Below are 27,244 nucleotides of genomic sequence, written 5' to 3'. Positions count from 1 at the left end.
AAAAAAAAAAAAAAGCTACCCCGATTCACCGCCCCTTACAAGGTGCTGCCCGAAGCACGTGCTTGGTCGGCTGGTGCCTGGAGCCAGCCCTGTTTACCAGCATTGCATTCTCTCTTTTATTTAAAAACAAAACAAGCAAACAAAAAACAACCCACCCACACCATATGTATTAGGTGGTAACTGTTAGCTCTAATTCTAGTTCTGGTTCTCAGTTGGCAGCATTAAGGTTCATACTTGCAGCCCTTAATGTGTTACACAGTATAAATAATAATAACATAGTATGACTAACACTGTCCATGTGAACGCAAACCTCCTGATAAAATAAAATGCGCAAGAACAAAGCAATGTGGGATTATTAAAGGCAGTAGGAAAATGTACTAAAAAATTGTAGATTGATGGTAGGCTACTGGTGCTGATGTTAGACTTACACCCTGACTGTAAATTGTTTGGAGAATAAAACATGGATTATGACTAAACTTTGCACAGTAAGGCCAAATTCATCCCTGTAGTAAATTCTATTGAAGCAAAAGGAGTTACACCAGGGATGAATTTCACCCAGTGACTTTTTCATTAACATCAGCTACCTAAGGAATGTGCCTACCAGATACGTACTTAATACTGCACTTCTTTTCATTTCCTTACAAGTACAGGGAAATCTCTCTCAACATTCTAATCTTCATCGTTACATTTATTTCCTAATCTGTGTTTTGCTTACAGGCTGTGTACACTTTTTGCCCACACTTCAGATTCTTATCCCACATAGGGCATTGTTGACTATTATCTTTTCAACAGTATGTTTAGAACACAGATTTGTAAGGCATAAAGTTACAAAGTTGGCAAGTAACTTGGTTTTTATGTTTGGTTCTCTTACATAGTGTTGGTTAGTGGTGGTAGTACTCCGAGCCACCTGTGACACAAAAATTTGAGCTTCTATTCAGTGCTGATACTGTACTGCCCTAGTAGGGAGGTGCCGTGTGATTAAGGTGTAGTGTGTCAGATGACTTGTTAAACAAATCCCTTCTGCATATCTCTGGTGGCTGTCCAGGTGGGAGTTAAATATTGTGTGGCCTTTTGAACAGAGCAGGAAATAATTTTGACCAGACTTGCGGCCAAAGTTCCTCCTCTTAATAAAACAGGATCTAACGTTCCAGCCTGTATGGGAGCTATTGCTGAACTCATACAATAAATAGCTGTTATACTTACTTAATATTTATAGTACCACCAGCACATAACTCATTTCCAAGTGCTTTTACAAAGCACTAACTTGAGTGTGAAAGGTGCCATATAAAACCAAATGTTATTGTATATATATTTTATAGAGTATTCAGCATCCCAAAACTACATTAATAGAATGAGAAGGCTGCATGTCAAATGTCAGGAAACGCAAAAGTTAAGGATGCTTGTGCCATCTCAAAGGGACGCTGTCAACTTGAATCTGTTTAATTGACTAATTTAAAATATTCCAGGTTGTGACAGAACATCCTTTAAATAGGATGGCTTGATTTGTTTGTTTGTTTTGATGTATTTTTGGTAATCTTTTAAAAAATGCGCATGAGGTTTTTCTGTTGCTTTCTTGAGGATATCATGAGAATATTTTCAGTAAGAGAGCAACTAAAACCCCGATCCTGCAAACACTTACATACATAAATAAAGTTAAGAATGGGCATAATGTTTGGAGGCTCAGGCTGTCAATAAACAAACTGAAAATATTAGAGGTGTTTTGTTTTTAACTCCTCTCTGTTTTAATAATCTTAGGTGTTAAATGTATCTACTCTAGTTACAATTATGTCTGAAAACTGATTTTTCAAGCTGGCAGAGTTCCTTTAACTGTTCCTTTTGTGCATGTCTATAAAAATGTCTTACATACATGCTTACATAACATTTCTCAAATGTTACATCATAGTTTTTTAATACATTTAAACAGTTGTAGCATCTTGCAATATTTCCCCATTATTGTATAATAATTTTTATTGTCAATGTTCTGGTATATTGTTAACTTATACTGTAACGTATTATCTCTCTTGGAAATGTATTTTAATAATATTGTCAGCACTCATTTATTATGCATTTTTTTCCAACTGCAATTTGGGAAACAGTATGTTATATAATTAGGGACAGTATTGTAAAGGGGTTAAAGATAATTTTGCCTGTACAATCTTAACTTTGGACTCTTCTGATATTCAGTACTTAAATATGCACCCTTAGACCCCAATCATTCAACTGAATCTGCACAGGCAGATCCTTGTGCCTATGGCTTCTTCTTCAGGATTAAAGCCTTAAGGTTCTAGAACATACTGTAGTTTTGAAGAGAATATTTTACCCATAAAAATATACAGAATTGTGATTGTGGGCCCTTTGAAGTTTACATTCAGCTTTCTCACACCCTCCTTTTTTATATCCACATTTTGCCCACTAATTTCAGAAGTGAAGTCCTGGTCCCACTGAAACCACTGGCAAAACTCCCATTGACTTCAGTGGGGCCAGGATTTTACCTTGGTGTCTAAATTGAGACATCTAGGGCATGAGTTTCCAAATAAAGCCAATGGGGGCTGCAGGCACTCAACACCTCTGAAAATCAGATCCTAAGCACTTCAGATTGGTCACCCTAGAATCAGTGGTCACAGCTGAAAAATTTGTCCCAAATACTCTTTACAAATGACTTTTCTTTTTATGTAATATTTTCTCAGTACAAAGGTGTTTTTTTTTTTTTTAGTTACTTCATGCTTTGTGGCATGCCAGGTTAGTAGAGGAGCAGCACATTCTGATGTATTGTTGTTGCTTTTGAACCCCCCTCCACTTGTTGGAAGACTGTCTTCCTACAGCAGAGCCAGACTTTAACCTTTTGAGCCCCCTCTCCGAGTAGAGACCCCACCTTAGCAGAAGTTAGTACCCTACTTCCAACTAGTGACTTGTCATTGTGCTTCCTGCCCTTGCGTGATTTGCTAATGGTGTATTTTTAGGTGAAAATATGCTAGTTCAGTACTTTATACTACTACTAATTGCTAAGTTGGAAGAATGAGGGATCAACAGGCTAACACCATACCAAAAGGATTTTCTACCCTGACTTGGGTAAGAGTCTTGAGGTGTGGCCTCTGAGGGGGAGAGAGGGCATCTCTGTATGAGAGGAGAGACCCACAGGAAAGGCTGGGGCATTGGGTAAGGAAAGAGCGCATAGGCCCTGGGAGGATGGTAGGTGGGGGAAGGCTGTTAGGGGCTGGCTGGAAGGACGGGTCTATGGAGAGGGAGGTATGTGTAGAGAGGGGAAAGGTTATGGGGAGCAGGGAGGGAGGGTGTGTATGGAATAGGCTCTAGGGCTGAGGTGGGAGTACTATGCAGATATTGCGGAGAGGCAAAGAATGGAAGGGAGCTGGGAGAGGCTGGAAAGGGGCTTTAAGGATGTTAGTGAAGGGGTCGGGGAGGAGCTTATAGGAAAGGGGCGGGGTTACATCCCGCGCCCTCTGAGTTCCCTGGATGACGTTTAGTCGCGCAGTGACGTCAAGGTGTTTCCCCGTGACGTCAGACGGCCCATGCGCAGTGACATCGGCTATTACAGGTGACGTCACGGACCGGGTGTGACGTCTAGTGGTGCGGGCCGCTGGAGCTCTCCGGGTTGTGTGGTCTCCCCCCTCCCACTACGGGTCGCGGCTGGGGGCGGCCTGGCAGCGGGGACGCGGCTTCCCCCTCCCCTTCCTCCAGCGCTTCGACCCAAGATGGCGGCGCTGAGCAGCGGCAGTAGCTCCGAGGGGGCCTCGCTCTTCAACGGGGACATGGAGCCTGAGCCGCCGCCCGGAGCTGGGGCCTCGTTCCTGGGGGGCAGCGGCGGCGGCGAGCCGGCCATCCCAGAGGAGGTGAGCGCCGGGCGGGGAGAGGGGCTCCGGGCGGGGTGTACTGGAACCCCCCGGAGCCGCTGCCTGGGGCTTCCCCGACCCTGGCTCTGCGGCCTGAGCTGCCGCCGCGGGGCAGGAGGTGCGCGCTGCCCTGGCCCCTGCCCCCTGGAAGAGGCTCCCCGCTGTGTGGCCCGGGAGCGGGTTGCGCACGGCGGGGCCGGGGCTGCCCAGGGGCCCAGGTGAAGGGCGCGGCGGCGGCGGGACGGGGTCTCCCCTCCCCCATGTAGCGGGAGGGGGTAGGGGATGACGGGGCCTCCCTGGGCGGGGGATGACGGGCGGGGGAGGCCGCGGCAGAGGGGGATCCCCGGCGCCGGCAGGCCCAGCCCGGGCCGCTCCGCATTGCTCCGGTGCTGCGGCTTGGGAAGGGGCTGCTTAGCTCAGCTGCGCCCCCGGTTGGCGCCGGCGCTCCCCCGGGCCACCCCGGCCGCTTCGCGCCTGGCCACGGCGACAGCGCCTGGCTCCCAAGGGTTAAGGCAGAGGGGCCCGGCGCGCACGCTGCTCCTGCTCAACAAGTGCAGGCGGCGCAGGTGGCTCCGGCGGGCGGCCTGGCCCTGGGGCGGGGGCGAGGCGCACGGGCAGCAGCGGGCCGGGGTAGTGCTGTGTATCTGCAGCGCGGGGTCGCCTCGGCAAGGTCCCTGCTCGTTGTGCGGGGCTCCCGGCCTCCCTTTGCCCGGAGAGTTGGAGAAGCTAGTGCGCGCCTCGCTTTGATGTAGGGCCGCTGGTAGTGACAGGTGCAGCGTCAAGGGGTCTGTCTCTGGGTCAAAACCGAAAGTCGGGGGTCTTCAGGCATCCCCCCTACGGCTCCTCTGTGGTGTGCATCTGAGAAGCTGTAGTGCGCTTTTGCAATCAGTTTATCTTGTGTCTGAGAATCTCAAAGCGCTTGTCGGATATTGCCGAATCTCTGTGTTTGCGGGATTGTGCCCTTAATCGCTATTGCAGCATAAAGTCTATTCCCGTGGATTGGGCACTGGGTTGGGGTTCAGGATACCTGGGCTCTAATTTGTGTCTGTCACAGTCATGGTGAGACTTCTGGACACATCTCTTAACTACTCGGTGTTTGTTTCCTAATCTGTAAAAGGAGGTAATACCTCTCTTACTGGGGTGTTGAGGTTTAAATTGCTGTTTGCAGAATGAGTTCAGCACTTGGATATGCAAAGTATTTTGAGGTTTTGGGGCGATTTAGGCACAAAGACGAAGTGACTTGGCCAATGTTACATAGCAAATTGGTTCTAGAGTGGGTTTAGAACCCAGAAACCCTGACTTCTGGCCTCTTGCATCAGACACTGATGGTAAAACTTTCAAAAGCATGTGAGTGATTTGGGAGCCTGGGCATCCAAGTGTTCTGGGTCATCAGACTCTACTTCTAGGACCTCTACTTTTAGCTACACCAGTTGCTAAACAGTTGCCATATTCCTACCTTAGCGGTAAAAGTGTTTTCATGTTTACTTACAGCACACTAACCAAATTTTCAGTATTACACAAACGAATTATGCATTGCATAATCCCTGGGACATATTTTTTGTTTGTTTCCAGTACACTTTACAGATGGGAAAACTCAGACAGGGAATGGGTCTATGGCAGGGCTGGGATTAGACTCTTGATCCCACAACTCAGACTTCTGTCAGTCACATTATTCTTCTTTTCTGTAAATAATCATCATTTGTTTCTAACTCTAGTTCTAATAGCATTACTTGCGTAGTAGACAAGAATGGTAATGTCAGCAGTCAAAACTTTGCTAATACATAGTAAAAACTGAGATTTTTATTCCTGATACAAAAAAGGAATTTACAGTTTAAAGATTTAAATGCCATAACATCAGTGTGTGCACGCACGCTCTCTATATTTTACACAACATGTAGGAAGAGAAAGTGATGTGTATGTAGCAAGAATTATCATATTTTGTTACTGTTAAGTGGCTACTGCTCTTGGACCAAAGATGTTTGTTTTTAAGTAAAAACCTGAATAGAACAGTAGGAACCAGTTTTATTCATATAATGTGCTCATCTGCAAATGTAAATATTTTGTACATAGACTTTAAACAGAATAGATTTGTAACAGATAAAGCACCATACTTCACATACATTAAGTTGATATAATGAGGAACTTTGGCTATTATGAATACACTTCTTAATTCAGCCCTGATATGTTCAGTTGCAAAAATGTATATTTATGGTCTATACTTACTCAGCTCACACAAATTTTGAGGAGGTCTGGTTAGCTATGAAACAAGAGACCTACCAAACCATCTTGTGAGGGGTGACTTTGCTCTTGAAAAGGATAGCTACTTAAATGCTAACACCCTTGTTTTTATATACTTTATGCTTCTGTCAAGTTCCCAATCACAGATTTGTAGAGAAGAATTCTTTTTTCTTAAAGACAATGGAATTCTAAAGTTCTTAAGTACCTACTACAGAGTCTCATTAAAAAGCTCAGCTTCAGTTGCTTTGAGTTAATATCTAGAATGGCTTCAGGGTCAGAGTGATTGTTGTCTTGAGCCCCTGTGAAAACCTAAGCTGAATTTACTGACACATTACAGGAAATGTAGCTTTTTCCGTAATGTTCTTTTTTGGGCTATTCCATAGTTTTTGGTTTTTTAAAAATGTCAAAAAAAAAAGGGGGCGAAAGTGTTGGGGAAATTTTGAAAAAGACTGACTGACTTAGTATTTCAACACAAATTTACTTGTATTTTAGTTGAGTAGATAATTTTATACTGAAAGCATAATGCCTTACTATGAGGTTATGTGGCTAATGGCCAGAGCTGAAATAATACCTTACCAAGATTTAGGATTTAAACCAAAAAAAACCCCAACTTTTAGGCAGATGTAATTAAGTCTTTATGAAGAATTCTTATCAAATCTTGAACTTCTTGCCTCAGATGTTATCTCTGTAGCCCTAACCATTAGATAAAAAGCCTGTCATAATAAAGTGTATTGATCATTAATACTTGCTCTGGTAAAGAAAACAAAGTTGAATACATGTGTAAAACTAAAAGCTTATAGCTGGTGGTGTGGGGGGAAGAATTCACTGTGCCAGAATGTAGTAATTGCAAGAGCTCATCTCATCTGAAAAATCATGCAGGATTCATAAGTGTACTTGGAACCATACATGTGCTTACAAAAGCGTGGTACATTTAGGAAATTACTCTTGAGGGCATTCTGTGCCAAAAAATTTAATTCTGCACACAATATTTTAAAATTTTGCAAGATTTATTTCTCAATAAATAAATGCAGAGGCTCCAGCACGGCAATGCGGAGCACAGGCCACTGGCTGTACGAAGGTAGGAGATCACCCTGCAGCCTCCCCCCCCGGGACAAGGACTCAGTGGTGAGGCTGCACCTCACCCTGACACAGCACAAGGTCTGGGCCTGCCCTTCTGCACCAAGTGCACCAGGCGTGGGGCTTGCAGGGTCAACCAGGCAGGATCCAAGTGTGGGGGGGATCCAGGTGTGAGGTGAGAGCATTTTGTGTGGGGCAATCTGGGTGCAGGCAGCTCAGTGGGGGATCTAGGTGTGGGGGGATCTGGATGCGGGGAGGGTTGCAGGGGCAATGGGACTCTGCAGGGGCTTCCAGGTGAAAGTGGTTTGGGCTCAGCAGAGGGGTCTGGGTGTGGAGGTCTCAGCAGGGGGGGTCTGGGTGCAGCTAGTTGGGGGTCCGTGGTATGGAGGTCTGGATGTGGGGGCTCAGGGTAGGGTGACCAGATGTCCAGATTTTATAGGGACAGTCCTGATTTTTGGGTCTTTTTCTTATATAGGCTTCTATTACCCCCCACCCCCTGTCCCGATTTTTCACATTTGCTGTCTGGTCACCCTAGCTCAGGGTGGTGCAGGTGGTAGAACTTATCAGGATGGGGGTCTGAGTGCAGGAAGCTCAGTGGAGGGTGGTCTGGGTGCAGGGGTCAGGGTCCTGAGGCAGGGGACTGGTGCAGGGGGGCTCCAGATACAGGGGTTGAGGTTCAGTGGGGTGGGGTTCTGGGTGTACCGGGTGAGGCTTGGTGAGGGTGTCTGGATATGGGAGGTCCAGATACACAGGGGTTGGGCGGATGGGGGAGCAGCTCCTTGTACAGTGACCCCTCTCCCCGGAGCTGAGGAGCAATGGGGGCAGGAAGCAGGGGAGGATGCTGAGCTTCTTGCAGCTGGGGGCAGTTTCTGGGGATGGGTCTGACACACCCCTAGCCCCTCCTTGCAGAGGAAGAAGTAGTCCCGTTCTCTCCTGCCTCCAGCCCGGCCGGGACTAGCAGCTGATCCCGGCTCAGGTGTCCCCAGCCCTGCAGTGATTTACCTCTCTGCTGGCTGCTCCAGGTGCCTGCAGTGATGTACCTGTTGAGCTAGGGAGTGGTGCGTAACTCCTTTTGCAGCTTCCCTTTGCTTCCCTGTCAGAAAGTCATTTTCTGCGGGGAAGCAAAGAAATGTGCGGGAGACATTAATTCTGCGCACGCGCAGTGGTGCAGAATTCCCCCAGGAGTAGGAAATACATACTTTCTAGAGGCACCAGGACCTGTAGACACTGGAGGTGAGTGCATTTAGGGTATATGTCTTTTACCCCCCTACTCCATTCCCATCAGTTGTTTTCTTATAAGCTGTACTCTTAGATGAGGACAGGGTTTTCAGGACCTGGTGAGAACTAGAGATGAGCCTTGGGGAACAATTAAAGTATTATACCCGACTTCTAAGAGGGGGCAAGGTGGACATTTCAAGGTGGGGAACCAGCCCTCTGGGGCTCCCTCTGAGTCTTGCCTTCTTTCCTGTCTCTTGGGGCGTGGAGACTGAGGCATCCTTCTCAGCTCCCAGTGGCCAATCCAGTTGCCCGGACTCAAGCTGTCTGTCTACTCTTGGGTGAGTTTCGGTGACATTAGAATTCAGGCTGGTTCACCCCAGGATGGATTCTCAGAGCACAGGCTCGTTCAGGTGGGGAGCATCATGGGTTTGCAGGATGGTTGGACGTGTTTATCAGCTGGGAGTAGAGACTATATTCTTGTCATTGGGGAGTAGTTCCAGAATTATTAAATCATTCCAATTAGATTCTGTTCTTTCAGAGGAAGAAATTCAAAATAGATGACTCAGGAAGTCCCTGCAGAGACACCCAGACTTATTGGCCTCCTGATGCCACTTTAATGGCTGGGGAGAATAAGATCTGCTTCAGCCTTTTTGGAACATGTTGTTATTTTCAGTTTTGAAATTATTTTAATTTTTAATAGTCCATAATAAATTTTTCTATTGAACCGAAACAGCTTTTCCCCCCAAATTTTGAAACTTCTTGCCTTTGTTTTCTTTTGGAACAGTTTATTTTTCAAACTCGCAGCATTTCCCACAAAACAAAAAATCAAGTTTCCACCCAGTCCTAGTGAGAAGCCACCTTTAATTGAGTGATACTTCAGTTCATACTACTTTAGTTTGGAAAACATTTTTTTCCCTCCTTTTGAAGTATTTTCCTGCCAAGTGTAACTTTATGTAACAGATGTTTGGGATTGAATGGATTTTTTCTTATGATGAAAGTTAATGCAATATGCATTCCCAATGGAAGTACTCTACTATGATGATGCCATTCACTGTATTTTCCTCATTACAAGACACAAGATGCTAGCATTGAAAGAGTCCATGTATCAACATTCACTCTTTTTGTTGAAAGCTGAATCTTAGAAATCAATTGCAATCATTTTTCCAAACCAAAAGTAATCAGTTACAGGTTGTTGATGAAACTGAGTATCTCTGTGACATCTTCCCTGGCAAAATGAAATGTAGCTGATACCCTTTTATTATAGAAGCACTATAATTTTCTCCAAAGTACCCAACAGCAAGCAAAGAAATGTACTAATTAATACACTAAAATGTTTTTACTATAAAAATAGGTTGTATAGCTCAGTTGTCAGTGAGTTTTTAAAAATAAGAATTCTGTTACGTAGAGGGATACTAGCAATAATTTCTGCAGCATATTGTTTAAGTGTATAGCATATTTAAGCCTCTGAAACAGTGTTATTAGTAAGGTAAATTGAAACAGTTAAACTTGCTGAAAATTGGTAATTTTAGTTTTTAAAACAGTATTTGAACTGTTGCATGAGTGAGTGATAGAGCATGGAGTCTGATTTTTTTTTTCATGTATTTTACTTAATGTTGTCTGTAACTTTCCTTGATGTAAAATGTTTTCCTTATTTGACAAGTTCCTTATTTTAATGTATGAAATGTCTGAACTTCATTTTTTTGCAAAGCATTGCAAGCAAAATTGCTCTTTTTGGAAATTTCTTCCTTTTTTTTTTTTTTTTTTTTTTTTTTTTTTTTTTTTTTGGAGGTCCCTTAACACCTTTCACGAGGGTCATCTTTGACTTGTAAACTTCAGCCTGGGCAGAATTTTTTCTATTAATTTAATGGAATAAAAGTTTCTTCTCTCTCTTCCCCTTCATCCAGATGTCCTGGGCACAATAACTTTTTTAGTTACTGCAGTATTCTCCGTGATTTAAATATTCTAGTAAAGGGAAAGGAAACAGGTAGCTGATGCTTCCACAAATATACCTCCAGCAGAGCAAGCTGAAAGGGTATGCCATAAGACTTTATATTCCAGACATTTTGAAAAGAGCTTACAGTCTTTGCTAGAGTTACTATAAGATCTTTCAGTGTCCTAATTGCTCTATGACTCAGGAAAAGCAGGCCATTCCTTTTATTGGTTGTTTTTTATTATCTAGCACCTAGGTGCTTATTTACAAAATTTAAAAATATCTCACACATTCACAGTGGATAAGGATGACCAGGTCTGGAATCCCTTGGGTCTTCTGGCTCTCCTTATGTTCACCTTGGCTTATGCCAGCTGCACTAGCTGGGAAGGGGAATCAAAACCCGATTCAGCCTTGACGGAGTGACCACACTGTTACCACATTCCTGTTTCTGCTTCCCTTATGGGCCAAAGTCAGTGGTCTTCTTTACCAAGTATCTGCAGCAGTTACTCCAGTTGCAGTTACCAAATCCAGTTCCACGTATCTTAAAATAAATGTATTTGACATAATGCAGGAAAATCTCTAAATAATCAATTGTAAATAAGTGTACCTACTAGGATATTATGATGTGTTGATCGTTTGACACACAGTTTGGATTACAAACATGAAGTATTACCTACAACATATATAAACATTGTTTTTAGTCTTCCTCCATCCCAAACTTCCAGATACGTAGGGCTGTCAGGCTTTCTTGCAGCATGTCCAATTAATGTTAGAGTACATCTCTTTGGAATTCTTTGATTCCATCTGTACTAAGCAAGTATGCTATTATAGGGACATGGGTTGCATATACATTGTTGGTTGCATGGATTGTCTTTGCATTGGTGCAGCATGTCCACACTGCAGATCAGTTTGAAAAACCACTTTTATCATGTTCATATGTAGTTCTTTCAGCTGGTCCTGTATCAGGGCATTTTAGGACTAACCTATCTCATGGTTCTAGCATAGCTTTCTGGAACACTTACAAAAATTTGTGATCTGAAGGGCATTCTGAAAGACTTGTTTAAGCATTCTTATTTGTTGCAGTGAATCCCTTTGAGGTTGTCCCCTTTTTCAGCATGAAGTGCATGAGAGACGTTTTTGGTGCAAAGCCCTAGTACCAGTGTCACTGAGCTGTTGACCTGGAATCCTTTGGCTTCGCTGGGTTAGCTAGTATACCTCCCTATGAGGAAAGGGGAAGGGAGAGACTTAAGTGACATCTGTCACTGAAGGCTCTGGGTCTCCAGCATTGTTAAATGGGCTACTGAATTGATCTTAAATAATTTTCTGAAGGCTGCCAGAAGTTTAATTTCTCCTGACGAAGAATACCATTCAGCTCATGCTACTAGGTGAAAGAAGAAACAGATTCTTTATATCAGGTATTTCCAAATAAAAGGCAAGGACAGTCTCAGTATAAAGGATCTAGTATTTCTGGTAGGAAAAGGTAGAAAATAGCGTGTCTGCAATTATGTAGCTTCCTAAGGAAGGTGACTGGCTGTGCTCTCCAGACTTCTGCAAACACTTAAGTGTGTTTGGAGGTGTGGGGTGGGGGAATGTAGTGCAACCACTGGAAGTATCACAGGTTTCTTATAAGAGACCAACACTAATAATTCTGTGTGTTGCCTTTTGGTCTGGCATCACTTATGCATTTATGTAAAATACTTTGGCAGCCATAGCCTAATACCATAATATTTGAGTGCCTCTGGGACAGAGATCCCTTGGCAATGGATCCCCTATTCTCAAACATCTCTCACTGAGATTTGACAGACTAAAACTAAACATATCTTACATGACATTTATTTGTAAACAGTAACATGTAAGATATCTACACAAAGCTCATAACTTGTTAAGATTCATAATCATTGCAAGGTGTATTTATACTGAAAGTATGCTTTATGCACTTAGAGTAGAAATTAGTCATCTGGAGATAATGTAATGGCCCATTTAGGCAAGGGGGAGTTGCCACCCCACCCTGTTTGGCTGGTGATGCTATGCAAGCTCAGTTGTTTAGCCTTGAGCAATACTAGGACTTTGAATGGGAAGCCATCAGAGGCAACAACAAACAAATGAAACCACTTAAAGGTAAAAACAAACGAGAAAACATTACAACAAGTAGGTATTCACCCTGTCTATGAATAGAAACTGAAGGCTGGTTTTGGTACAACAGGGAGGGAGAAGCACCCCATCCATTTACTGAGGATAACCCTGTGTGGAGTGGGGATGTTTTTCTGTACTTTCAGATTATGGTTCTTAAGAAACCAGCTATCCCTGCAACAGACTGATCTTTTGGGGGGAAATCTACTTTATTAAATAGAAGGGTAATTGTTGATAAGTGTAGACCCAGATTTGCATTTTATGATTTTGTTTTATATTGTAACCCTTTTCATAGAATATCAGGGTTGGAAGGGACCTCAGGAGGTCATCTACTCCAACCCCCTGCTCAGAGCAAGACCAATCCCCAGACAGATTTTTGCCCCAGATCCCTAAATGGCCCCCTCAAGGATTGAGCTCACAACCCTTGGTTTAGCAGGCCAATGCTCAAACCACTGAGCTATCCCTCCCCCACCTGAGCTATCCCTCCCCCCCCACTTTTGTTTCCACCGTTCTTATTTCTAGTTAAATCTTCATTTTTACAGTAAAACAAAAATAAGTTTAAGTGCTCACAAGTGTTGTGTGTTGTACAGGAGTGGTGGTTTAAGGTAAAATAGGTAAACTGGGGTATGCTGAACTAGGGTTACCATATTTCCACAATCAAAAAAGAGGATGGGGGGGGGAAGCCCCGCTCTAGCCCCGCCCCGCCCACTCCCTCCCACTTCCCACCCCTGACTGCCCCCCTCAGAACCCCCAACCTCCCCTGCTCCTTGTCCCCTGACTGCCCCCTCCTGGGACCCCTGCCACTAACTGCCCCCTAGGACCCCACCCCCTATCTAAGCCTCCTTGCTTCTTGTCCCCTGACTGCCCCCTCCTGAGAACCCCCCACCCTAACTGCCCCCCTAGGACCCTACCTGTCCCCTGACTGTCCTGACCCTTATCCACACCCCCACCCCATATTCACACCCTCACCCCCAGACAGACCCCCGGGACTCCCATACTCTATCCAACTGCTCCCCGCCCCCTGACAGGACCCCCAGAACTCCTGACCCATCCAACCCCCTCTGCTCCCTGCCTGCCTCGACCCCTCTCCACACCCCGCCCCCCTGACTGCCCCCCTTCTCCAACTCCCCGGCCCCCTTACCGTGCTGCTCAGCCGGGCGGCGTGCTGAGGCTGTGGAGGAGGGGGGGAGGGGCTCTGGCTGCCGCTGCTAGCCCCACTGCCGCGTTCCCTCACAGGCGCACAGCCCCGCCCCCCAGCGCTGCCAGGCGGCGTGCTAAGGCTGCAGGGGATGGGGGGAGTGGAGAAGGGGCTTTGGCTGCCGAGGCCCCAGTGCGAGCGGCGCTCAGCCGCCCTGTCAGCCGCTTTTCACTCTTTAAATAGCTGACCGGGGGGAAATCCCGGACATTTTTAGATTTTTAGAAATCCCCCCCGGACAGCTATTTAAAGAGCGAAAAGCCGGACATGTCCGGGGAAATCCGGACGTATGGTAGCCCTAGCTGAAACTTTGGGTGCAGAGAATCTGGAGTTTCTGTGAGTAGCCAGTGTCGAGGGCTGGATATCATGGGAATGATTCAAAGGGACTTGGGGATTGAGGTGCCTCTATTGTTAATCTGCAAGGCAAATTTAAGGCTGCCATAGCCCAGAGGAGAGTGCTTGAGTGGTTGAAAGGCTGGTGGCGTCCTGGAGCTGATGCCCAGCTACCTCAATAAAGAGACTTTTGCGGAAAGCAGGGTGTAACAAGTTGACTCTCAGTCCTGGCGAGCCGAAGAACGGTCACAGCCTTCCAAGAGTAAGAACATCTCTCTCTCTCTCACTCTCTCCCCCCCCTCCCCTCAGCAAAAGTAGGCTTGTGTGTGTGTGCGCATGTTGTATTTATTATCCTAAGGCTTGTCAACATGGTACTTTCGTGCACACCAAAGGGATGTAAATTTTAATCCTCTTGTGTTGCACGCTAACCTGACCCAGGTGTGGTGCACTAAAAGTTCCCTAGTGCGTGTTAATATAGACTATATTGACATACTTTAGAGCATGCCGTCAGGCTCCACAGGAGCCAGTAGTGCATGACACGCTAGTGAGGACTAAAATTTACACCCCTCTGGTGTGACTAAATCTCTGTAGACAAGCCCCTGGAAAAAGTGATGGGTGTGGGTAAGGGTGCAGTTAGAAGAGAGCTTGAGAACAGGGGTGTATTGCATTTAGCCTGCAAAGTCACATAGTTAGTGGTTATTATTATGCTATCCAGCAGGGAGTTCTATAGTTTTGGGCTGGTTCTTGCAAAGATCCTGTCTCCCGTGACTAAGTTGCCCATATTGATCAACAGTTTCATTGTTGTGGCAGAAGATAGCTGTAAGGGAGAATGAGATGTGATGATCTCTTATGTAGCTAGAGCCATAAGAGGCTCATATGCACTTGCTTGCTGTTTGGACAGTTGGAAGGAACCTACACATCTGTTCGTGCTGCTGGAGGCAATGGGTTTCCTTCTTAAAGACCCAACATTCCAGCTTTTCCCACATAGATGAATGGGGTGTGACGTTGCACTCTAGCATATTTTCATAAAATCATATAATGTAACAGGAATATGCTTCATGCAAAAGGTTTCTTGTAAGGTATCATTACAAAGCTTATAATCTTCTGAGTGTGGTCATCCTATTTGTATAAATGTATCACTCTTGTATCTGAAACTAGAAATATGACATATAACTCTGAGGTCCTATTGTAATTATGCAAAGTGTGGGTCATTAATGGTGGTTTGGAATCTTGATGGCTCCCATCAACTAGGAGAATTGACTGTACATGGCTCTGTTTACTTGTAAGCCTTCCTGTATACCTGTGTGCTGGCAAGTGGGTAACGAAGTCTTACAATGATATGTGATCTTGTCACTTGAACTGGAATCCATCTTTAACCTGGTGCTTTTCCATTTAGAAGGAGGGGTGGTAACCCAAAGAGGGACAAAGGATTCCTGCCTTGTGCAAAAGAGATATAAGGAGGTGGAACAGAACAAAGGGGGCTGCAGTCATGAGAAATCCCCTAGCTACCACCTGAGCTGTAACACGGACTGTACCGGGGAAAGAATCATAGAACATCAGGGTTGGAAGGGACCGCAGGAGGTCATCTAGTCCAACCCTCTGCTTAAATCAGGACCAACACCAACTAAATCCCCAAATGGCCCCCTCAAGGATTGAACTCACAACCCTGGGTTTAGCAGGCCAATGCTCAAACCACTGAGCTATCCCTCCCCCAAAGGATTGGGCCCAGACTAGGAAGGCATCCAGTCTGTAAAAAAAAGCCTATTGAAACATCTCTGAGGGTGAGATTTACCTGTATTCAGTTTTCTTACTGTATTAGGCTTAGAGTTGCATGTTTTATTTTATTTTGCTTGGTAATTCACTTTTTTTGTCTGTTATTACTTGGAACCACTTAAATCCTACTTTTTGTATTTAATAAAACCACTTTTTACTTCTTAATTAACCCAGAGTATGTATTAATATCGGGGGGCGGGAGGGGGAGAGAACAGCTGTGCATACCTGTCTATCAGTGTTATAGAGGGCGAACAATTTATGCGTTTACCCTGCATAAGCTTTATAAAGGGTAAAACGTATTTATTTGGGGTTTGGATCCCATTGGGAATTGGGTATCTGAGAGCTGGAGACAGGAGCACTTCTTAAGCTGTTTTCAGTTAAGCCTGCAGCTTGTGGGGGACGTGGTTCAGTCTTGGATCTGTGTTTGCAGCAGGCAAGCATGCCTGGCTCAAACAAGGCAAGGCACTGAAGTACCAAGCTGGCAGGGAAAACAAGCTCAGAAGTAGTCTGGGCACATAAGGTGGCAGTCCCAAGAGGGTTTCGGTGATCCAACCCGTCACATAGGGTACCTTGTGTGGAAGCCCAACTGGACTCAAGGCCTTCTGCACTGGTACAGTATCAGTGGTGTGGACCTAGCAGAGAAGAGAGATTGGAGCCATCAGGCTTCAAAATGGATTAAGTTACAGATTTGGGGCCTGATACCCATAACAGTAGCTAATGGCATGGCATGAGGTGACAGCTACGGATGCTGTAGTGTTAAAGTCAAGTGTTCTTGTGCTACATGTGATTGACTGCCTCCATGAAGTAGTGGCTTGTTCACTGGCTAGCTGCAGTTAGGCAGGGGCTTCCAGATTGCCTCAATCAGATTGAGTAATCACATGCTTCCTGCTTGAGATGGGTTGTACATACATGGGGCTTCATTCTTAAGGAGCTGTTCTCTCTAGGACAGTCTATAGATTAGTGATCTCCAACCTTTTTATGCCCAAGATCACTTTTTGAATTTAAGAGCAACCCAGGATCTACCCCCTCTGCTCACTCCACCCCCCCTCCCGTTGCTCACTCTCCCCCACCCTCACTCACTTTCACCAGGCTGGGGTAGGGGGTTGGGGTTTGGGAAGGGTAAAGGCTCTGGGCTGGGGCTGAGGGGTTCGCAGTGTGGGAGGGCACTCTGGGATGAGCCTGGGCAGGGAATTGGGGTACAGGAGGGGGTGATGGATGTAAGCTCTGGGAGGAAGTTTGGGTACAGGAAGGGGCTCTGAGCTGGGGCAGACTGTTAAGGTGCTGTAGGGGGTACAAGGTGCTGGCTCTGGGAGGGGGCTCAGGGCTGGGGCTTGGGGTGCGGGAGGTAGTATGGGATGCTGGCTCTGAGGGGAGTCAGGGCTGGGGCAGAGGGCTGGGGTGCAGGAGGGGATTTGGATTGCTGGCTCTGGGAGGGGGTTCGGGGCTGGGGGCTGGGGTGCAAGAGTGGGTTCGGAGTACAGGAGGGGTATGGGGTGCTGGCTCCGGGAGGGGGCTGGGGTGCGGTCTCCTGCCAGGCAGCACTTACCTTGAGTGGCTCCCGGTTGGCAGTGCAGCAAGGCTAAGGCGGGCTCCCTGCCTGCTGTGGCCCCACGCTGCTCCCGGAAGGGGCCAACATGCCCCTGCGGCCCGAGGGGGAGGGGCATGTGGCTCTGCACGCTGCCCCTCTCTGCAAGCACTGCCCCCGCAGCTCCCATTGGCCACAGCTCCCTGTTCCTGGCCAATGGGAGCTGCGGGGGCGGTGCTTGCAGGCAGGAGTAGCATGCAGAGGGAGACCCCTGACACACACACCCCTGCCCCCAGGGCCGCGCGGCCGCGCTGGCCTCTTCCGTGAGCGGCGTGGGGCCAGGGCAGGCAGGGAACCTGCCTTAGCGCCAGCCACGCTAAACCACCAGAGACTGTGATCGATTGGTTGGTGACCACTGCTCTAGATGCAGCTTTTTTGACATAAGATCCATGAGGTAAGGTTCAGAGCTTTCACTGACCTAGTATTCCCAGAAATGGTTGATTCAAACATATAGGATCCTCTCTATGTGCAAGGTAGAATGGGTGTTGTCTCCTGTGTTAAGCAATTCTTCAAGGATGGGGTTGGGCAGTGTACCACAATATGTCTAATTACTGGTTACTTGGCAGGAAAGAGAACCGGATTGTAGACAGTATTTCAATCAATGTGAGAGCCATGTGAGTTGTCTCAGATTGAAGCTTGCTCTTTCATGAGTGGGGCATACCAGAGAGATCTGTTTGTGGTGTCTGCAAGCAACACACTATTGGAGTTCTGCATAACTCGTTTAATGATCCACTTTTGAGGGATGCTTTCTTTACTTACTGGATGGGGAGGGAGTTCATGTACCTTTCCTCCTGTAAGTAATGCACCTAAGGGAGTAGAGCTCAAGAGGTTAATTTTTCTGGTAGACTCCTTCCAACCATCTAGGAAAACAAACCAATTCCAATAGAAAAGGCCCATGATTCAGTGTGAAAAGGCATTGTTTAGAACTTATTGTGTGCTCTTCCCCAACTTCTTTGAGTACATTTGGCAGCTATTTGGGCTTTTCCAGGGCTTTAACTCCAGTTTTTGGCTCTGAAAGGCTGCTCTCTATCGGCCTATCAGCTGCTGAATAGAGAGGCCCTCTGTTCCTTCTGGTGCTGCTACTTCTGTTATCATAATAGAGCTAGAACAGTAGAACTGGAAGGAGGGAGAGAGAAAAAGCAGCTCAGAATAGTAACTGCTGGATGCAAAGTAGAAAACATATTTGCAGGGAGGGAGGAAGTCATTCACCCTCCAGCCACCACAGAGGAGAAATGGGGAAGCTTCTGGTAGTACAGGGACAACCAATGAGACCACCTTGTCCACTGGCGATTCCTTCCTCAACCACCTGTGTATGTGATGCTGTTAGTGTAGGAATGGGATGTTGAGTCCTAAGCCCCTCCATGAGGTGGTTATCCATGGGTGGGATTTTCAGAAGTGCCTAAATGACTTAAAAGTGAAAGTTGCATTGAAAGCCAGCGAGACTTGATTCTGAAGTCACTTAAGTGCTCTTGAAAATTGCCAACCCTACCAAGAGCTGAGTGGAGAAATAGCTTAGAGACTCCAGCCATAGTGGTAAAGTGGATTTCTCATGCTCACAGAAAGTGTGGTGTGGGCTGGGAACTCTGTGATCACTGCTTAGTTTTAGGATACCTAAAGCCCTATTTAACACTGGAGGTAGATAAGTTTTTTATTTTGTGTGTACTACATTTATAAGCTCAAGTGCCCATGCTGGATGTCAATGAGGTGATTAAACTTTAGTGTAACAGCCTCCTTTACAACCACTTGATATATGAGCAGACTTATTAAATGAAGGTTCTCCTTTGATACTGGGGATTTCAGCTTGTGTCTTGAGTGAGCGTTAGGGCTCTGTTGACAGATCCAGTTGCTAAATATCTTCCAAGGTAGTGCTGGGATTCCACCTTAATCCTCCTGCCAACTTTCTTTCCCAACATCCAAACCAGCAGGATCTTATTCCATCAGTTTACCAAGTAAAACTCCCTACTCTCTTATCTGGAACAGATTAGATGACAAAGAGAGCTTTCTGATTCTTTTGATACGTATACATTGCACAGCTCTCTCATTGCTGCTTCTTGGCAGGCATACAACGTAATGGTCATATTAACAAACATTTGTGTGAGTTCAGAGAAAAAGTTGGTCTTTACAGCCAGCCTCCACTGAGTTTACATATTAAGATTTGGAAGGCAGCCACAGAGTTCTGTTGAAATTGGCCTCATGAGAAGAAGCAAAATTTATCATCAGTGCTTCAAACTTGTATTGGGCTAGAGGTTACCCAACTGTCTTTCCACCTTGTTTTATTTTAGTGATGTCCCCATCCTTAATAGCTACTACAGAATAACAGATATCTTTATTAAAATATGAGTTAGGTGTGTTTTGAACTTCTAACATGTTTGTTCTGTGTTGCAGAAAATTTTTTCTCTTTACTTACCTTCTAGTATAATGTTTGAGACATCCATGGAGTTGGGGTTCTGTTACTGGTATCTTTTAATAGAACATAAAGCTAATTCCCTGCAATTTTTTCCGTAACGGTATAAGTTCTATCACTACCATCCCACCTCTCTCCTTAGAGACTGAGGGATTTGTATTTTCTTTCACTGACAGGTCACAGGAATCTCTGAGGTTCTATTGGAAGAAGCAGTATGCAAGTCTCCATCCTGGAGCTGATGGCTTTTGAATTTTGAGCTATATTACTTTCTCACTAGTCTCTAAGTAATAGCATCAGTTTTGAATAGTGATACTTTTATAAATGGTACCTTCAGAGAACAGATAAGTATTTTTTCTCTGGCTTGTAGAAATTAAATCTTTCTCAGTTTTCATCACATTAAGTTGCTAGCAAATGTAATTCTAAGAAAAATAAAAATCTCTTTTCTGGAGGCCAGAGTCTATTGGTCCAACAAGTGAAAAAATTCAACTTCTACTGGATCAAAGTACCTTGTTTTCCTGTAAGTGAACTTACTATTGTATTGATTCAGCTTCAACAATTGAACATTGCATAGTGATGACTTACACTGCAAGGTAGCACTCATAGTCATCTCATAATACTAACAGTGGTTACAAGTTGCAGAGTCAGTGGGAAAAACTTGCAAACTGAGGCAGTCTAGAGCCCCAAGTGTACAATGTGTTTAAGATCAGGGCATTTAAATACTGCAGTGATAGGTACATTAGAAATATCTACATCAGGGGTTGGCAACGTTCGGCATGCGGCTCGCCAGGGTAAGCACCCTGGCGGGCCGGGCCAGTTTTATTTACCTGCTGACGCGGCAGGTTCGGCCGATCGCGGCCCCCACTGGCCGCGGTTCGCCGTCCCGGGCCAATGGGGGCAGCGAGCAGCGGCGCGGGCGAGCGATGTGCTGGCCGCGGCTTGTCGCCGCCCCCATTGGCCCGGGACGGCGAACCGCTGCCAGTGGGGGCCACGATTGGCCAAACCTGCCGCGTCAGCAGGTAAATAAAACTGGCCCGGCCCGCCAGGGTGCTTACCCTGGCGAGCCGGGTGCCGAACGTTGCCGACCCCTGATTTAGATCATGTGATTACAGTAGTTACCAGTTTACCACTGAATGTTTGACATTTGTTGGTTTGCAAGTGTCATCATAGCAACTTGAACAGATGAATAAAATCCTGAAACTTTGAACATACATAGATTAGTTTTCTCCTCGAATCAGATTTCCGTTTTGTACTGTATCATATGTAACCTTAGACAAGTCACTGTACCTCTTTACCTCAGTTTCCCCATCTGTAAAATGGAGATAAGACTTTGTAAAGTGTTTTGAGATTCCATATAAAAAGTAATATATGAGAGAGATGTTTGTTTTTAGCAGTTCCTGCATTTCAAAATGAAAGGGTCTTTGCTCAGTTTAGTTTAAGATTGGAACAGAACTGAGACTGTATTGATACAGATAGTAGGTGATCATAATAACCACCAGTCGCTGTTTTTGATTGACGTTACTGATACTTTGAAACGGTATTTTCATTAAGGACTTCTGTCAACAAAGCTCTGGAAAAAATGATTAATTTGGGTCTAGGACACATTTTACAGTCATTTCAGGAAAATATGGAGTCTGACTTTTTTCAGCCTTAAAGATTAACTTAGTTTTTAGCTACTAAGATGTGAGTTCATGGTTTTTAATTTTTTAAAATCTGTCCCAGACTTGCCTCTTTTGATTTATAAAAATATATTTTTATATTTTAGGTATGGAATATCAAACAGATGATTAAATTAACACAAGAACACATAGAGGCGCTGCTGGACAAGTTTGGAGGAGAGCATAACCCACCATCAATATACTTGGAGGTAAGCTTTGAGTATCAAATGAACTCCATTGAGTTAGTGTAATATGCTGTAACTTTATACTTGAAAAATAAACTGTCCAGTAGAAGACTGACAGAAATACTTGTAATAGAGAACTATTTCCTCCTTGACTATATAAAAACAAATTATGCTTCTAATACTTAAAGATAGAAAAGAGATATTAGTGAGTCTTTCCCTCTTTTGTGACAAGCTGTAGGGCTCCTGGTGAGTAATGTGTGTACTACTGAGGGAAAGGCAGAAAACTATTGAAGTAGGTGTGCTGTTACAACTAGCGTAAAACATAAACTCTTAGCGGCAGCTTTCCATTCTGCATTCTAAGTGCGTGTAGGTGTGCATATGTATATATCTGGTTGCAGCTCCATAGGTAAGATAGAGTTGTGTTGTGCATTGAAACCTTTATTTTGTCTAGGAAGAAATACAAACTTAAAACCAATTCCCCAAATTTAGAACACTTACTCTTTGGGCAGAGTGAATTTTCTGAGAATGTATAAGTAAATCTGTTAATTTGTTTGCATTATAATTTAATAAAATTATTGCTTTTTAAGAAATGTAGTAGTATTTGGTTTTTGTTCCAAATAATCCTAGTGGAATAACATACTTGAAATTTACCATGATAGTTGAAATTAATTGAAATCTTAAACTGTTTGAGGTAACTAGTTATAATTAAGCTATGTTGTTGTCTAATTTTTTATGGCTAAATGGGATCAGTTCAACAGCTCAGGTAACTCTCAAATGGGACCATTGTGACATCAATGCAACCAGTCCCCCTCCCTTTCTGTACATCTAACTTGCATGCAACAGTTTTATTAGTTGTAATGGCTCAGTTGTATGAGGGAGACTGGACATACAGTGAGTTCTTCTTGGTTAGATTATTTGCCCCAACTGTCATTGCTCTTTAAAGATTCTGGAGTGCAGACTAGTGAGCTAGTAATTTGCCTTTGCTCCATTGCATGTTAAGGCAAAACTGCTGGGGGCCCAAGCACAGGGGGAGCCCTTAGAGCAGGCCTGCACAACTTGCAAAGCGGCGAGGGCCATATTACTCCAAAGAAAACAGCTGAGGGCTGAAACCCCCCGAGTGCCGCCAACCCCCCCCCGAAACACAACACACACCCCTGCCCCACGGAAACAACCCCCCCCAGCGCTGCCGAAACACACACACACACCCAGCGCCACCTGCCCCACGGAAACAAATCCTCCTTCCCCAGCACCACCCCACCGAAACAGCAGTATTGAACCTCGGTAATTTGTTATAGCGGGCCCCTAAGGTAGTATAATTAAGGTAAAAGAAAAATGTCTTTTTGCTAGAAGTAGAATAAGATCCCCCCTTTGTAATCAATTGCCCTGTTGAATGAATGAGGTGTGAATGAGGAAGGCATGGAATGCAGGCACCTCCAGACAGCTGCAACTCTTGGAGAGGGCAGGGCCAGCTCTAGGCTTTTTGCCGCCCCCTTTTCTTTCATGCTCCTCTGCCCCCAGCCCCGCCCCAACTCCACCCCTTCCGAACCCCTTCCCCAAATCCCCAGCCCCGCCTCCTCCCCCGGCATGCCGCATTTCCCCCCACCATTGTTTCCTGCAGGGCCCCCCGCGACCTCCCGCCCTAGCTCACCTCCGCTCCGCCTGCTCCCCCAGGTGTGCTGCCGCTCTGCTTCTCCCCCCTCCCTCTCAGGCGAGGAAGGGCGGAGAAGCGGCGTGTTCAGGGGAGCAGGCGGAGCGGAGGTGAGCTAGGGTGGGGGGGCGCAGGAAGTAATGGGGGTTAGAGGAACCACTCCCGCTCCAGCTCACCTCCGCTCCACCACCACCGCCGCCTCCCCCGAGTGCCCCGCCGCTCGGCTTGTCCTCCCTCCCAGCCTTGCTGCGCGAAACAGGTGTTTCGCGCGTGGCAAGCCTGGGAGGGACTGGGGAGAAGCGGAGTGGCAGCGGAACGCTCAGGGGAGCAGGCGGAGGCGAGCTGGGGCGGCGGGGGCACTTTTTCTCCATGCCTCAGAGTTGGTGCCTATGATGGCCGGCGCCAGAATGCCACCCCTAGAAATGTGCCGCCCCAAGCACCTGCTTGTTTTGCTGGTGCCTGGAGCTGGCCCTGGGAGAGGGGATGGGAGCCAGACCAGATCAGTAGAACAGGTCAGCCACCGATTCACCGCTTGCCTCTTCAGCCCCCCTCTGCCGGCTCGCCTACTCACTCCCTGCTACTGCCCGCCCTCTCGCCTACTCAGCCCCCCTCCTTTACCCGCTGCTTGCCTACTCATTCCCCCGCGGGCCGCAAAGTGCGCCCACCTACTCAACCCATGCGGGCCGCACAGTGAGCCCATGCGGGCCGCATGCGGCCCCCGGGCCGCATGTTGTGCAGGCCTGCCTTAGAGCATGGACACTGGGACTCTGGGATTGAGTTTTCACTGCCTTTATTCACATAGCACTGATTTTACTAACACAGCACTCTGATAAATCCATTGCAGTTTAAGGGCCAGATTCACCATTACACTTAGGTTGCTTTGCTCTGCTTTGTTGTACTGCTCTTAAAAGTTAAAATAATAAAAAATTGTTATATTTTTAACAAATTATTAAAAATATGTGATCGCATTCTCTTTGTGTTTCTTGCTTGGTGTTCATATATGACATTTTTAAAAAATGAAGCTAATTCTCAAACCAAAAAGCTGTTACTTTCTCTTAACCTTAACTTCATCACATCAGTAAGTTTAAGGTTAAAAACATTACAGGGATGTTGTAATTCGACCAGGAAATTCAGAGATAAGGTTACACTTAAAAGAAATCCAGATTTGTTAAGGTATGAAAATGCATATTTAAGGCACCCAGATGCCTCTAGGGGATAAAGAGAGAGGATTAAAACTGATATTGAAACATATGAAAGAAATATCTAATCTGGGACCAGAAACACTAAAATACTTTAATCAGAATCCTATATTCTTTGCATAACATCACTGCAGGCAGAGATAAGGTTGTTTGGTTGCCTTGACTGTGCATTTCTATATCTAAACATGTTAAGATTTCTTTGATCAACTTGTTTGTTTTAGCCTGGTGCAAAAGTAGTGGTTGGCGCTTACTAGCTTGTTAGAAGTTGCCATGACACAATTGGTCTAAAACTCTAGTGTATCACAGTGCTGGATATAAAGCAGCCCGACACACAACAAACAAAAACACATCTTGGTGTTGATTGCAGGGTTGAAAGTACAAAAATGTAGAAAATATGTTCCACCGTCTGATTAGAAACAGTATGGTTGCCAAAGTATGGAAGACAAATGTTAAATTTCAGCAAGTGCATATGAACAAATTCACCAAGAAATTCTCTACATATAAGAGACTTTAGAAGGGAGATAAGGGAATACTGATAAGTAAGTTACAAGCAGCTCAACAGATGTGCATACCATTAGAAATCTAATAAAAATGGAAAAACAATGTGGATAACCTGTGCACCACCATCTTGCCTGTTGCTCAGGCCCTTACCAGGGCATCATTTTCAAATTGGACCTCTTTTGGTTTTCACGACCAGGCTATGTCTAAATCTTGCAGATTCTTTTTGCATGACATACCTAAAATATGCCTTTCTTTTCCATCCACACAGCTAAAACTCTTGACCAGGTCTGATCATATCATGTGTAAATTACTGCAACATCCTTTCCTGTCCTTGAAAAATGCAATCTTGCCCCATTCCTGTCTATTCAAAATTCTCCTGCAAATATACTTTTTCTAGCCCATCACTTTGACCATGTCAGCCCTTTCTTTGCATCTCTTTTTCTGTTGAATCAAACATAAGATACTTGCCTTTGTTTTCAAAGCCCTTTGTGGCCTGTCCTCACCTTTCTTGTCCTCTCATTCACTATCAAGATGTGGACTTTGTCTCAGATTGACCCATGATACCAGCCTCCATAGCCCACATGTTAAATTTTCATACAAGCACCTTTGTGCTTTCTTCCATGCTGCCCCTCATGCATGGTAGGAACTCCCCATGAACATCTGCAAAACTAACTTACTATCCTCCTTCAAAATCCTCCTTAAAACTTTCTCTGTACTTCCCATCAGTATCTGTCCTTTGTATCTTCTCTGATGCTTAGTGTGCCCTTTGTTGGAATACTGAGAACTTAGTGACAATAGTTGAGCACTGCTAGGGAAAAACTGCTTCAGTGTTGAGCAATGAAAGATGTGGAAACATGCAAAACATCTTTCTGGGGACTAAAACACAACTTACTTTTAAAAAAAATCAATCAGAAATGGTTTTAAAAAGTGATACAACTGACAGTTGCTGCTGGCTCCTCTTGATCCAACAAGTGACTGTAAAAAAGGGAATGGTGGTTACTTTCACAAAAACAACAGCAAAAATTCAGTTGTTGCCACCAAGCACATATGTATTGTTTTGTGTGTAAGGTGCTCAGGAATGAAAAATCAGGCAGGGAGACAACCCTTAACCCTCATCAAAGATTTCCAGATATACTCCTTGGAACACTTGCGGTGAGTCTACAGAGAGCTGTGCCGGCTGTTTTTGTTTCCAGCTGCTCCTGCAGTTGACAGAGCTCTTCATTGCAAGGAAGAGTATAGATGCCTGTAAAAGCAGCTGGAAACAAATAGGAGCCCTTGTCTCTCCCTCTGCTGGAGTCCACTGCTACTTGGAGGAAGAGAAAAGACTGGAGACACTGCCAAGTATTAGAGCGGTCCGCAGGAGAAGAATGTTGAGGTGAAAATGGAGTGAAGCGTTGGGGAAGCATGTCAAGGGGAGAAGGGAGCTAAGAAAATGTCTACACAGCCTACAGGAGCAAGCCTCCCAACCTGGGTTGAGAGCCTACTCTCCTCTCTAGGTTTTAGTGCTGGAGCTTCAATCTGAGCTGCAGTGTTTCAAAGTGCTGTCTACACAACTATTTTTAGAGCTCTAGTGCGAGCCTTGCTAACCCAAGTCAGTTGTCATGGGCTCGGAGGCTCACTCCCACGGGCTGTGTGGAGATATCGTAAGTGACGGGGACACGTGTTGGGGGCAAAAAGGAACATAGCTGCAGAGAAACTTGCAGGGGAGTGGTGAAGGAGAAGAGGGAGAGGTGAAATGAAGAACAAAAAATACAATATGATTAACTGTCCAAAAACGATAAAACACGTGTCTTGTTAGAAAGCCAAAACAACATTAAATATTTTTCTGAGTAGTCTTCTGTATAAACTATTGCTATATTTAATCTATCAACTTAAGTATCACCCAGTGTTCTCTAACATGGTTGTAACGGGGCTCTTCTGTCCATACAGCCTATATGGAATAACCAGTTTTGGGTACAACCACGTTTAAACATATTTTTTGTAGTGTAGATGAGGGTTAATTTTATTTTGGGTCATCTCAGTTTTTCTCAAATTCTCTTTCCATAACTCTTCGTATTAGGGCACAGTTTTGCCCAGATTCAGCAGGTACTCTGCATAAGAACGGCCATACTGGGTCAGATCAATGGTTCATCTAGCCCAGTATCCTGTCTTCTGATGGCCAATGCCAGGTGCTTCAGAGGGAATGAACAGACCAGATAATCATCAAGTGATCCATCCTGTGTTGCCCATTCTCAACTTCTGTCAGACAGAGGCTAGGGACACTTCAGAGCATGGTTTTGTATCCCTTCCCATCCTGGCTAATAGCCATTGATGGACCTATCCTCC

At 45.3% G+C, this 27,244-nt stretch overlaps 1 protein-coding gene across 1 annotated transcript in view; it reads left to right on the top strand.

Moving 5' to 3' along the window:
- Window positions 1-3,704: 3,704 nt before the first annotated feature.
- BRAF (B-Raf proto-oncogene, serine/threonine kinase) overlaps window positions 3,705-27,244 on the top strand; it is a 121,990-nt gene continuing 98,450 nt past the window's right edge. The window contains exons 1-2 of the mRNA XM_026657578.2: window positions 3,705-3,848; window positions 21,494-21,595. Of these exons, the coding sequence (XP_026513363.1) occupies window positions 3,711-3,848; window positions 21,494-21,595 (240 nt within the window). The 5' untranslated portion in view covers window positions 3,705-3,710. The remainder of the gene's footprint in view (window positions 3,849-21,493; window positions 21,596-27,244) is intronic.

Source organism: Terrapene carolina, unplaced genomic scaffold (assembly GCF_002925995.2).
Source record: "Terrapene carolina triunguis isolate 2854851 unplaced genomic scaffold, T_m_triunguis-2.0 Scaffold247, whole genome shotgun sequence".
NCBI classification, from domain to species: Eukaryota; Metazoa; Chordata; order Testudines; family Emydidae; genus Terrapene; species Terrapene triunguis.
This window is presented reverse-complemented; position numbering and strand designations above follow the sequence as displayed.